Source organism: Numida meleagris, chromosome 9 (assembly GCF_002078875.1).
Source record: "Numida meleagris isolate 19003 breed g44 Domestic line chromosome 9, NumMel1.0, whole genome shotgun sequence".
Classification (NCBI taxonomy): Eukaryota; Metazoa; Chordata; class Aves; order Galliformes; family Numididae; genus Numida; species Numida meleagris.
This window is the reverse complement of record NC_034417.1, coordinates 13646616-13659347: the sequence shown is the minus strand read 5'-3', so window position 1 is coordinate 13659347 and position 12732 is coordinate 13646616. Positions and strand designations below refer to the sequence as shown.

General features: G+C 43.7%; 1 protein-coding gene across 12 annotated transcripts in view; it reads left to right on the top strand.

Annotated features, from left to right (window-relative positions):
* Positions 1-12732, top strand: part of AKAP13 (A-kinase anchoring protein 13) — a 197250-nt gene that overhangs the window by 146597 nt on the left and 37921 nt on the right. For 9 of the 12 annotated variants that reach the window (XM_021407540.1, XM_021407534.1, XM_021407538.1 and 6 more), the window contains 5 exons: positions 172-542; positions 3427-3480; positions 6890-6952; positions 9166-9349; positions 10380-10488. In XM_021407540.1, the coding sequence (XP_021263215.1) occupies positions 172-542; positions 3427-3480; positions 6890-6952; positions 9166-9349; positions 10380-10488 (781 nt within the window). The remainder of the gene's footprint in view (positions 1-171; positions 543-3426; positions 3481-6889; positions 6953-9165; positions 9350-10379; positions 10489-12732) is intronic. The other 3 variants (XM_021407539.1, XM_021407545.1, XM_021407535.1) reach the window with 2 other exon arrangements.

Genomic DNA, 12732 nt, shown 5'->3' with positions numbered 1-12732 from the left:
CCACGATGATCCGGTTTCCCCTTAATCTCTCTCCATCATTAACACCTGGGACATCTTTGGCAGCTTTGTGCCTCTGTGGCCGATAACAGGTTCAGCCAGAAATGGCGAGAACAGGAGTCGCTCTGGGATAACACAGAGATAAAGGCACATCTTTATTTTTCTTCCCTGCAGCAGCCTGAAGAGGAACAGTCTGCAGGAGATGTCACCAGCTCCAGTTCCTCTGCTGATGACACCGTGTCCTTGGAGAGGAACTCGTCTCTGGGCAGCGACACATCCCTGCCCTTCCCACCTGCGGTGAGCTTCGCACAGCCCAAGGACAGGCGCAGCCTGGATGGGAGCTGCACAAGCATGGTGGCTGTGGAGGGAGGAGAGGGCGAACTCGCTGGCTTGGGAGAGAAGGAAGAGGAGCTGGACAGTATCACAGACGTGCCTGCTCCTTCCTCCGTCTCAAGAAATTCCATGCGGCCGCTGTCACCTTTCCGTCGCCACAGCTGGGGGCCAGGGAAGAATGCCACCAATGAAGCAGAAATCAATCAGAGGAGGTGAGTAGGGAGCTGCTCTGATTTGCTTTGCATCCAGTCACACGGACTCATCTGAGCTTTGGACTCGGCGTAATGAAACAGAAAATTGAGGAGGTCGCTCCTCAGTACTTTTTTCACTCCTTGGAGTGAAAACAATGTCCTAACATAAATATCTTTAGCTAACTTCCAGGTTGAAAGTTCGTAATACCTGTAGTACACTCTAGCTTTCCATAGGACAGAAGGAATAACTCCAAGTTCATTAGAGCAAATGGAAATCAAAGAATTCAGAGAATCATTTGAGTTGGAAGGGACTCATAAAGGCCATCTGGTCCAACTCCCCTGCACTGAACAGGGACCCCTACAGCTGATCAGGTGCTCAGAGCCCTGTCCAGCCTGACCTGGAGTGTCTCTGGGGACTGGGCAACGTGTGCCTGTGCCTCACCACCCTGACTGTAAAAAGCTTCCTTAAATCCAGTCTAAATCTCCCCTCTTTTAGTTTGAAACCATTTCCCATTCTCCTTTCACAACGGACCCTACTAAATAGTCTGTCCCCTTCCTTCTTATAGCCCTCCTTTAGATGCGTTGGGACAGGTCTTAAGTTTGAAACATCACCACCCCTTTCTATAAGAAGAGTTCTGTTAAAGGAATAACTGGAGTGTTAAATCTCATTGGCCATAAAATAAACCTAACCATTATTGCTATATTAAGAGATAGAATGAGCTCTAAGGTTTAAAAAGTGGTATGTAGTGGAGAGATACACAGTCCCTGCTGGACTCTTGGTACATTTTCAAGGAATTTGTTCTAGTTGAGTCTCCCATGGACAGTAAGTCCCATCAAACACATCACCATGGCTCCAGGAAGATAATTCCTTTTCCCTTTTATTCTTCAGTCCTCTGTCTCAGTGGGGGAAAAAGACGAAGATGCAAACCAAGAACATAATTGCATTTCATTCACCACCATGCCCGGCGTAGCTGACACTGTTTGGGCTGCAGGGTGCTTGGGATCAAACCCATGCTGAAACTAGGGGAAGCGTGGCCATTGAGTTTTGTGTATTTTAATGCAGAGCAGAAATCAGGGCACTGCTCCCAGGCTGCCTGCCCCAGCCAAGCGCTGCTGTCTGGGTGGGCATCAGGCTTCTAAAATAAATAGAGCAACACAGGGTGAAAAATTTCATATTTTAATTATTTGCTTTCTGCTGCCACCTTTTGTGGCTTCATACTTGGTTCCCAGGTAATGTTTCAATGGATTAGGCAGTACCGATATTTTAAAGCTACAAGAGTCAGTGTCAGCCATACATGCAGGGTTATGGCAGCATGAGTCCATAAGCTCACAAGCTCATTTAGAAAGATTTGTTTTTCAGTGTAGGACCTGTTATGTAAGGAGTTGTGATGGCAATAAACTTCATAGCTGGCAGCTACTGCTAACGCTTAACAGATGGGGTTAAATTCTTCTGCATCAGAGTTCAGAGGCGGTTTCTGATATGGGAAAATACATTCGTTGTAAATGTAGGACAGTTTCAGTAAAGGAACAGTAATTATTCACATATGTTCCTAGATGCAGCTGCCACTACGTAAGGATATCTGTCACACAGGTCAATTAGAAAAGAAAAACTGGAAGACCTTTGCTGATAACGTGGTTCCCATTTGGTTTTCTGTTTTCGTTAGGAAGGAATTTTGATTATTTGTTTTTATTTTGCTTTGTTTTCTTTTATCTTTGTTTTTTTTATACGTGGCTGTTGTGATGTTGAGGTTCTGGTTGCTTAGTGAGCAACAAGAAATACCAAGGAAGTGGAGCCCAAACAAGTGGCTTCCAGACAAGGCAGTTAAATCTGGGGTGTGTGCTTATTCATTTATTTCACATACAGTAGATACTTTTCCATTTATAGGGTGGAAAGCCCTTACTGTAATTTGACTTCTGCAAACCTTTGAAATGAAGCTACGTGAAGCACAAACCTTCACTAAGGTTAGGACTTGCGCTGCCCCATCTCACCCCTTGCCTGAGCAGTCTGCATTCACTAAACGAGCACAAGATGAGCTAAAAAAGAGGGAACTGCCACCAGACCCAGGCATGGAGCACAGCTGTACTGCACAGAGGAACACTGGCAACCAAGCAGCAGGAGGTGCCTTCTGGGTCCACCCCCCAGTCCCATCAGAAACAGTCCTGTCCCAAGTGCAGGGGCTGCTAGGGTGGGATGCAAGGAGCCTACGCTCAAAAAAATCCATCTTCTGTAGGATTTGGTCTTTTCCAGGGTTATGTTTTCTGTTTGTAAGTGAGATGAGCGTAAAAAAAAATTGTTCTCAGCAAAGATTAGAAAAAAATTAATCGTCTTAAGTAAACTGTGAAAACGTGCTCATTTCCCCTCTGCACCCCCTCTCTTTGTGGATAATCCCCGTGTCTACATTTTGCTATTAAAAACACAAAGGAAGCGAACAAGGCTTCCACAAAAGGATGTTCATCCTTCAGTAATTCCTGGCATTCATAGCGGATTTGAAATGCCTGTCTTTCAACAATAATGCAGTGTTTTTCACACTGGTGTCTGAGGACAGAAATGCGTGCGTTTTTTCCTGATGGGTTAAGCACTGCAGAACTGGAGCTGCAGTTAACCGTGGTTGTTAACAGCTTCTGTCGAGTGCTTTGCCCTTATCTAAACTTCAAGCTGACCCATCGTGGGCAGCAGCTAAGTTGCAATGTGGTCAATACCTGTTAAACAGAACAGCTGTAAGCAGAAACAAAAAAACGCGCGGGGATTGAAAGAGACTCATTGCTCCCTGCAGTGCTTCTTTTTGTGTTTTCTCTGCACTTCCATTCCCTCTGTAGTTTGTCTATCAGATGTTATTCCGTCAGCTGCCATTTGTTCATTTTATTCCATCCGAGTGTCTGACCGCTGTCCTTGATTCATTTTCAGTTCAATGCGAGTTCTGGGGGATGGTATAAAGAAGCCTCCCATTCATAGGAGAAGGTACAAAGCCAGCTAACGTGACTAACCATTTTTTGTTTGAATGTCTACTAACTCCATGTGTCACCTTAGTGAGCCTGGAGCCCCCACCTCTCCAAGAGTTGTGCCAGAGTAGCGCATCCCGCTTGGCTGCTTTCCCTCTCCGACCTGACCCTGGGCACAAGCTCAAGCTGCTTTCTCTGGGGCTTGGAGCAATCTCAGACATAGGCTTTGGCGTGTGTCAGATTGGGATTGTATGACTATAACCATTTACCTGCGAGCAGGGGCATAACTTGTTCCTAGAGCACACGAGAGCTGTGTGCCAGGACTTGCAGGAGGGGCACCTGCTGAGGAGATGCACCGAAACCATCTCGGAGTCGCAGATTACTCTGCAGGTCTGCAGCTGGTTAAATGACATGACTTCGATTTTGGGCTTTTGCTGTTCTTTAAAACCACCTCCCTGACAAATAGAAAGCTTTTTTTTTCTTTTTTTCTTTGCTTCCATGGGTTTTCTGGTTTTCTTCTGCATAGCAAACTTTCAGTTCCGCATCCATGGTGCAGATACATACTTTCACTCACATAACCTTTCAGCTGCCGGTTAAGATATAAAACAGGCCGCTTCATTTCTGACTCAGCAGTCGTGTGGACTGTCCACATCTATGCATCTTGAGGTTCCAGAAAAGGAGACATTTAACCACTCCCCTTCAGCAGCTGGGCCTTTTCTGATCTCCCCCGCCCTGCTGCCGCTCCTCCTGCAGTGGGTGAACTGAGGACCTCCCTTCCCGTGGCTGTGGTTACCTGACGTGCGTGTTAGACGTGGGTTTTAGCAGCCTACCAAATTTCCACGTGTAGGAGAAATGTTACGAGGGCCTTACCATGCATCAGCATAAATGAGGCCCCTCGAGCAGTGCTGTACAGTTCAGGAGAGGGTTCTTACAAGAAAGGCACAAGAAAGAATGTGCTTTTTACTTCTAAGAAGCCACTTTATTTGCATGATGCTGCTCTGGAGGAAGCACTCATCTTCTTAGTTCATGCAAATGAACACCTCTTTAGCAGTCACTATTAATACTATTGCAGCTCCTACAGAGGAGACCTTGAGTCATAATATTCTGAAACCCTGAACTTAAACGTAAAAAAAAAAATGTCTCAGACAGGCAACCCAAAATACCCAAAAGTCAAATCTGAAAATGTCCTGATGTTCTTTCAGAAGCATTCTCTCTCCTTTTCTGGCTTCCCAACCGTTTTAGTATTATCCTCTCTAACACCAGTTGCAGAGCAGCAGCCTGGAACTAATTCCAGCAGTTCTCACTCAAGGCTGTTTTCTGTAATTGCTCTCCTCTTCCCTAAGTCTTTTTCTATGAAGGATTTTTGCTTGCTATGCAATGATCTAGTGCAGTTTTGATGGTGTTGCCAGCAGATTGTGGGTGGCTCACCAGTGAGATTATAATTCTGGAAGACTCTGCTTTCCAGAGCCCTTGCCAGAAGGTCTTTATCCTTCTCTGAGATCTTGCACCACTTCCTGGCTTCCCCTTGCATGCATGCATGCACAGCTCCTGTCCCTTCTGCCTTCCTTCCCTGCAGTTTTAGCATTTGATATTGTCACTATAACGTGACATCAGTTAGAAATAGAGGCATCTCTTCAAGTGCACGATCTGGTGTAAATGCTACACGTCATCTTTAATGAGTAAAGTTGTCTGTTCTTCAATTTGTAAGCAACCATGAGCTACTGACTTCTGCAGAGAAGTCAGTGAAAGGAAGTCAACATGAGCACAGCTCCAAGGGTCCACCTAGCCCAGCAGTCTCGTGGCCATGAGCAGATGGCTGGGGGGAGCAAGAAGAGGCAAAGCATTGATGATGTCGTCCTTGGGATACTTGCTCAGCCTTCAGCTAGTTTCCTCTGGGTGGATTTTACTGACCCAGCTGAGGGCTGAACATAGGCCTCCAAGTGCAGACTGAGGTTGATGGTGGGCAGGGGTTTGCTGTGGCCATGAGGATGTGTTTCTTTTAAGATCTGAGCCAATTATTTAGCCACATCCCTCGTTTTTACCTCCCTCTGCCACCGTGGTGTAGCTGAATCATGAAAAAGTACTCAAAATATTGGCATATGATGGGAAGGTCTTCATAAGGAATGCTTATGGTACTGAGCTGAGAGCTTCTAGGGAAGCACCTAGAGCTTTGGGTTGCAAAGCACAGGTACTTCAGACGCATCTTCACCCAATTAACATCCTTAATAAAGCAAGTAGCAATTATCTGAATTCCAACACTGAATATCAACCATAAACATTTCCGAAATGTTTCCAGTGTTGCACTGTGTATGGGAGCAATGCAAGGACTTGACAAGCAGCAGATGCAGTCAGTGGCTTTAGACCCTCCTTTGTGCCATCTGAGGTTTCTGTCATTCACAAACCCTGACCCAGGGACACTTAGGCTTGTGCTGCTCATTCTGTAGGCTCCTGGCTTGGATCGGAGCATGCTCTGGCCACGTTCTTTCCATGCATGGCTCACAGGGAAGGGCTGGGAGCAGGACTGGTGGAGCACTGCTTTGGCAGATCTGTGCTGATGCAAAATTTCCTTCAGACTTACGTTTCCTGGACAGCCTTTCTGGTATTTAGAGGTCTTTTATATGCCATAGCTGACAAGAAGATTGATTTCTCTGTATTTGCAAAATCTGCAATTGGCCCATGAGATCGCAGAGAAAAAATAACAAAAGCAGTATTTAAAATGACAACCAAAATATTTGCATTCTGTATTTGCATTGCTTATGTCTTTCCTGGTGCAACTTGGAATTCTTTTGGGGTATGGGATCTGAAAGGTTTTCTAGTCAAAGCACTCCTTGAAGGACCCTGATTTGAATGAATCCCAGGTTCACAGCAAGACGAGCCTGTTTTTTCTTCCAGCCTCTTTCACTGACTCGCTGTGCAGCTTTTAAGAGTGTAACTCCCCTTTCTTATTTTTCCCAAGTGTAGCCCGAAGTTATTAATTCTTGTGTGGAGGAGACTTGTGTGATTAAATACTTGTAAGGGGCTCTTTTTCTGATTGTGGGACGAGAGGTACCAGAAAACACTAATCATTACTAACACAATGGCTGTGTGATTACTTATGCAAAAATGACTTTGCTGCGTCTCAGCCCTGTGTTCCCAAAAGCATCTCTCCCCACCAGGAGCAGTTTCTCCGGTCTGTTGCACACTGGCGGGTGGGATGGGTGTGAGGGAAGCATGGGCTGCCCCGCTACCTGTTTGGTGTGTTCTGACAGCCAGAAATGTACATTAGTGACTGCATTATTTCTGAGGGTTTTTTTGTTGTTTTTTTTTGTGTGTGCATTTGTTTTTGTTTCAAGGTATTCAGGAATGAGAGTATTTTAACACTCCCCTGTGCCGTAACAAGCCAATAATCACAGCCCTTTTCCTTTCTTTGCCTCTTTCGATGTTCCTAGTTTGAGCTGGTGTCCCTCTGGTGTGCAGTTCGCTGCCATGGGTCCTGACTTTAATTGTAGAAGGTATGGTATAAATAAATGTGCTGCAGCAGCAAGCGAGTGCTGCAAAAACTGTGTTGTCAGCTTCTCGTGCATTGCCTTTTCCTCTGCTGCTCTGGCCGAAGCGTGCACGTGTCCGTTTGCTTCATCTGCTTTTTCAGCAATGGGCTGTGGTTATGGGTGTCCTGAACTGGGGTGCGGGTGAAGGTGGTGGCTGCTTCTCGTTGGCTTTGGGTGTTCAAGCAACCGCACTTTTGGTTGGAGCTGCTCTGCTCTGTGGTGACTTTAAGGCATGTTTTTCTGCAGACACCATAATAGCGACAGCCATGGTGACAGCCATAGAATCGGAATGTGTACTGCTGTGCTTCTGTGACATTGTGTGCTGGACAGATGTTGTGAAGAGTTTAAGTTCGTACACGTTTGCTTCCTGGAAAGTGGAAGCTCTAGTTTCTTCTTCAAAGAGGCTGATCACTTTATGTGAAGAAAGATTCTGATAGCCACGGATGAACATTTCCCAGGCACTCAACGCTTGCTTCTTCAGCAGAAAGCTCCAAAGTTGGCATTAATGCTTGTAGGTCAGATCTTTACCTGATACCGTGCTTTAACAGAACTGCAAGCCACTCTGGCAGAGTTTATAGCCTCTGTTTTCCTCTGGCAGTTCTTGCTGGTTGTGGGTAGAGCTATTGAAGCTCTCTTTCTGAAGACTAGATATTGAGAAAGAAGTTAATCTGTCCTTCAAGTTGCAGAACTAATTCTGTTTCATCCATATGCTAACAATTACAGAACAGTATTACTAAATTATGACTATTTTATGGGATAATATTTGCAGTTTTGAGCGGAGTTCTTTGTGACACAACAAACTGCATTTTTTCTGTGCTTTATAATATCATTATTGTTATCTTGGGAGAGAAGAAAAAATGTTCCTGTGCCCTAAATAATTGGTATGAAAGGGACTCATTTCTCTTTGCAGAATAAGCTTTATAGTACCTGCTATTGATATGCACCGTTGAATCAAAATCTTTTCTAAAGCAGATTAAATTGTAAATGCCTCATCCAGCCTTCTTTCTCATTAATCAACGTGAAAAAAGCCTTAAAAAATTCAATAAATCTTCTTTCTCAAGGCTTATAGCATTTTTGGCTTTGAAGTTGCATATTTATCAATATGATTCTAAACGAATGCAGAAAATTACTCTGCAAGTCTACCTGAATTTAAAGCTCCTCTGGTTGTTCAACTAATCTATGCAATCTATAGCGTGTTTTCCCTTTCATATGTTGGTGCTGGTTGTTTGTTGCCCACTTTGATGTCAATAAATGGTGTTTCTTTGTGACTATTTTTTCTTGGTAGTCATAGATTGCCTTAAAAAGTAATCAACCTTTATGTCACTTGCTCATTTTGGTGTTGTTCTGTGTACCCAAGCTGGAGTGCATACCCAGGGTAGATCTTGCTTCAGACCAGCAGGGTTTGCGCATGCGAGGTCAAACATTAGTCATGGAGATGTGCAAGGAGGTGAATCTGCAAAGCACGCACGTTACCCCAAATGGCAGTGGGCTTATCAATCTTGGCATGAGGAGCACAAGGGTTAGAGGCAGAATATGAGGGTTAAGAAAGATCAGATGGAAATAGTCACATTTTAAAAGGGAATTGTTTTGTGTAGATGAAAAGAGAGTGTATCAGCTTTATTTTCTGTAGAGGTCACTTTGTGATTGTGTCTGGCTCCATTGGTCAGAGCTAAGTTCATCAGCAAATGATAAAGCAACACTGATTGGCTGATGGCGACATTTATTGATTTTTTATAAAAAGAGAGAGAAAAAAAAACAGGAATTAAAGGAAAAACAAAAAACAGCTTTGGCAGAAAGACGTTGTTGGCACCAAACTTTGTGCAGTGGGCAAGTGCTAAATGGATTCAGAGGATATATCTGCAAAGATGAACATTACACGCAGTGTAATTTTGTGCTGATTTTGTGGGAGGGTGATGGTCCAGGACAGATAGTGCTGTGCTATACATCTTGTGTCACACAAGGTGCTGCTCTTCCTTCTGAATATAATATAAATATAAATCCCTCCCCTGATACCTGCTCTTGTTTGTTGAGAGTAATGTGCTGAGGAATAGCATCAGCATATCTCTGAATGGTTCAGCTAGTGACTGCGTTCTGGTTTACGCTTGAAAGTGCTGTGTGCTGTATGACACCGGTTGCTGAGAGGTCATCAGGTTCTAACCTGCATGGTTTGTCTTCAGTTACAGCCTAGAAGGCCTTGCTGGAGACTCTGGTGAGAACAAGAAGCCCTCTGCAAACCTGGAGGCTGCTTCTCTGAGCTCCAAGGACCTTGGACGCGGCCTGCTCAGCAGCAACCAGCGCGGCTCCCTGGTCTTGCTCTCTGAAGAACTTGAGCAAGGGGAAATCAGAGGCTATGATCACCAGGTAAAGGTGTCCAACCGTTACTGCGTTTCTTGGAAACTCTACATCTGCATTTTAAAAGTCCTTTTTCGAAGTGACAGTGAAGGCTTCTGCCCTGTATGTGTAATATAATTAGTCTTCAGTTTTCACACAGAGGAATTCCCACTTTGTTCAGATTTGCTGCTTGATTCTTTGGAGCAGCGCAGTTGGTGGGCGAAGTCTTAGAGTGGATAGAAATAAGCCTCGTAGTAGTTTGTCTGTTAACATTTTAAGGTTTATTTTCCCATTGTAAAAGGAAAACCAAAGTTTGAGTTCATTTTCTTTCACAGACGTAACAAGAATCAGAAGACACATTATAAGCAACAGTTAAGCAAAATTTTAATTGCATGTTAATTACATTTAGTGTGATTTCTGGAGCAGAAGTCTATGATATTAAGGATATATGGGCCAAAATATTATGAGAGTCTCTGATTATTTTTATGAAATAAGCAATTATGATCTTAAATACTTTGAATATCCTTTATTTCAGAGCTTGATGTTTCAGCCATAGTGCTTTCTGGGAACCTGCCCAAATCATTAGCCAGCTTGCCTCTCTACCTCGTAGAATCACTGCTGTCCATCAAGGGCAGTAAATGAGTCTTGCAAGATCTCACCAGTGAGAGCTGGTGTGTCAAGGCTCTTATGTCTTCTCCTGCATCAAGGAATGGCATTTTGGGGGAGAACAGTTAAGCATCAGGTTTTTTACCATGTTGAACTGCTGTGTTGTTACAATGAGGAGCTGGAATCACAGCAGTAATTTGTGTGGCTATCAGACAGCTGAGAACATCCACTTTGTAATAGCTTGCAAGAAAAGTTAGCAGCTAGTTTCTCTATTCCAAAACCAGTTAGTTGCCTTCCATTTAAAAGAAAATGTTGCTTTTCACCAGTTTGATGCTGCTTGCATTTTTGGTTCTTGCATTCACGTATGCCTTACACTGGGATTATTCGAATTTCCGCTGTTTCAAAGTATGAATTTCAGTAATTTGCTCAGTGTGCTTTGTTTTCTGTTCTACAGATGCATCAAGCACCACACCCACAAGGATTTAATTTCTGCACTTCCTCCGTTTCATCTCCACTGACCAAATCTATGTCTCTAATGTCAATTAGTAAACCATCGCTGGACAGTGAGTAACACAATTCCCATCTCCTTTTCTCTTTTGCCATGTGTTATATTTACCTACCTTCCCAAGGCACAATTTACTAGTACTTGCTCTTCTATACTGTGTGAAATACATATTTCACTGCGGAATGGAATTGTGGCTGGAAAGCCAGAACTCATTCAGTTTAGATCCTTATTTCATTATTCCCAATATATCCCTGCTGTTTCTAGTTCTGTTGTTTTCATTTGCTTCTTTCTTAATTATACTACTGCTGTGAAAACTATGATTTATTGAGCTTGTTATAAAAAAGCATGTTTGAATTTTGTACCACTTCAGCATTACTTCTTTTGATGTTGAGGTAAATTCCGTTTGAGATCTTGTTTTCATACTTCTGAGTTTTTTTTTAAAGTAGCCTCGTGCCTTGGTCTCCTTGGGGGAGTTTGGTGCTATTTCTTTTGTTTAAGATAATTACTTGGGGGCAGATGAGTGTCATTTATTAAATCTCAATCCTGAAGAAAATAGTAAATGTTGATTAGGGGAAATTTTTCAATTTAGTTTATCCTAATTGAAGCAAAAGAAAGCACTTAATTTTGCAACTTCACTGAATTGATTCTTTCAGCTGAAAAAGTCACTCAGAAGGCTCCAGCTGGATGTGCTTAAGGCGGCCCATGTTACACATGCTTTCATTTTATTAACTGCCAGCCATAAAATGTATTGACTTGTCAGTCAGTGATGATTCCTGATCTTTTCCTCTTTATTAATGTTCTCCTTCCTTGAAGCTGTGTGATACACATCTTTTTGCTGTTGCATGCAATTAGGAGTGCAGGGCAGCAGCCTGGCCTGGGGCTCATATGCCGTGATTTAGTACAACCCTGCTTCCCCAACAAGACCAAACCACCACCATTTTCTGTGGTCACTTGGCCAAGCATCTCTCCATGCAGTCAGCAGATAGGCAAGGGGTTTACATGATGGGTGAATGCCCTCAGATTAAGCATTCAGATGCATTTTGGTGCTGTGCAGCTGATGTTAATGACAAGTTGTTAACTCGAGTGGAAACAGCAGGTGCAAATGGAGCTGTGTGGAAGAACCACAAATTCTGCAAAGCTGGGCATGGAAAGGTGCTTCAAAGAAAGGCATTTTATTCATCTAGGAGGCCTGCTGGAAGAAGCTCACAGAGATTGTGTTTGTAGAAGACGTTTTTAAATTCTTTGCAATCATTCTTCCATGATTAATAAGCATGTGGCTTAACAGATGTGGCCCCAGCAACAGTAACCAAAACACTGGCAAATCCATCCCATGAAAAGACCAGCTCCTGCTCCACGCCGTGGCTCGCCCTCTTTCCTCCTGGTGCTGAAGGCTTTCATGAGTTTTTAAAAGCAACCAATTTATTGCCATTGCGTGCAGTTGCTAACCAAACACTGTAAATAACTCGGCTTACTCCCAGAAAATGTACACTCAGAGGCTGAGAGCACCCAGCAGGCTGATGCTTTTCTCCCTGTTGCTTGACACTTCAGACTCAGAGAGGGAGGATTATGACAGTGGGGGGTTCACAGAATGGTTGAGGTTGGAATGGACACTCTGAACGCCATCTGGTCTGGACATCTAGGGATGGTTGCCCAGGACAATGTCCAGGATTTGTGCCACCACCTTGGAATAGGACAAATTGCCATCTTGCCCCTCTTTTCTGTCAGATCACCCACACTAAGAATGTCATCAAGGCCTAAGCTGATGGTAGGCAAGTTCAGTGATCCCACATTCCCCCCTTATTGTCAGCCTAGCCATTATGGTCTTGTTGAGGTAGAAGGAAAAGAGAAGATACAATTAGATGTATAGAGGGGCTGTGGAAGAAATAGCAGAGTTAGTCTTCTGCTTTGGGTTACGCGTCTGTGAGTTTTGGATGGTGGTGTTAAAAATGGCTGATGCTTCTGTGTGCTTCACTTTTTCAATAGTCATCTTGCGACACCTCAGGGCCTCAATTTTATAGCAAGCTGGTTTCTGAAAATTGCTGTGTTTTGACGAGGTTGAAGCAAGCATCCAAAAGGATTACTCACCTTGACAGAGTCTCTTCCCAACTCTGACACTTTCCTGACTTCGGAAACTTCATTAGATCACTTTTTCAGTCACTTTGAAAGAGGAGTGGAGTTACTACTTAGAGTTGTGGGTGCATGTTTAGCAGCTTTGTGCCTTTCACAAGAAGTTCTGGGAGTCTCAACTCTCCTGTATCTTCTACCTTTGAAATTTGTGTTATTGCATCAGAATACTTTTGAG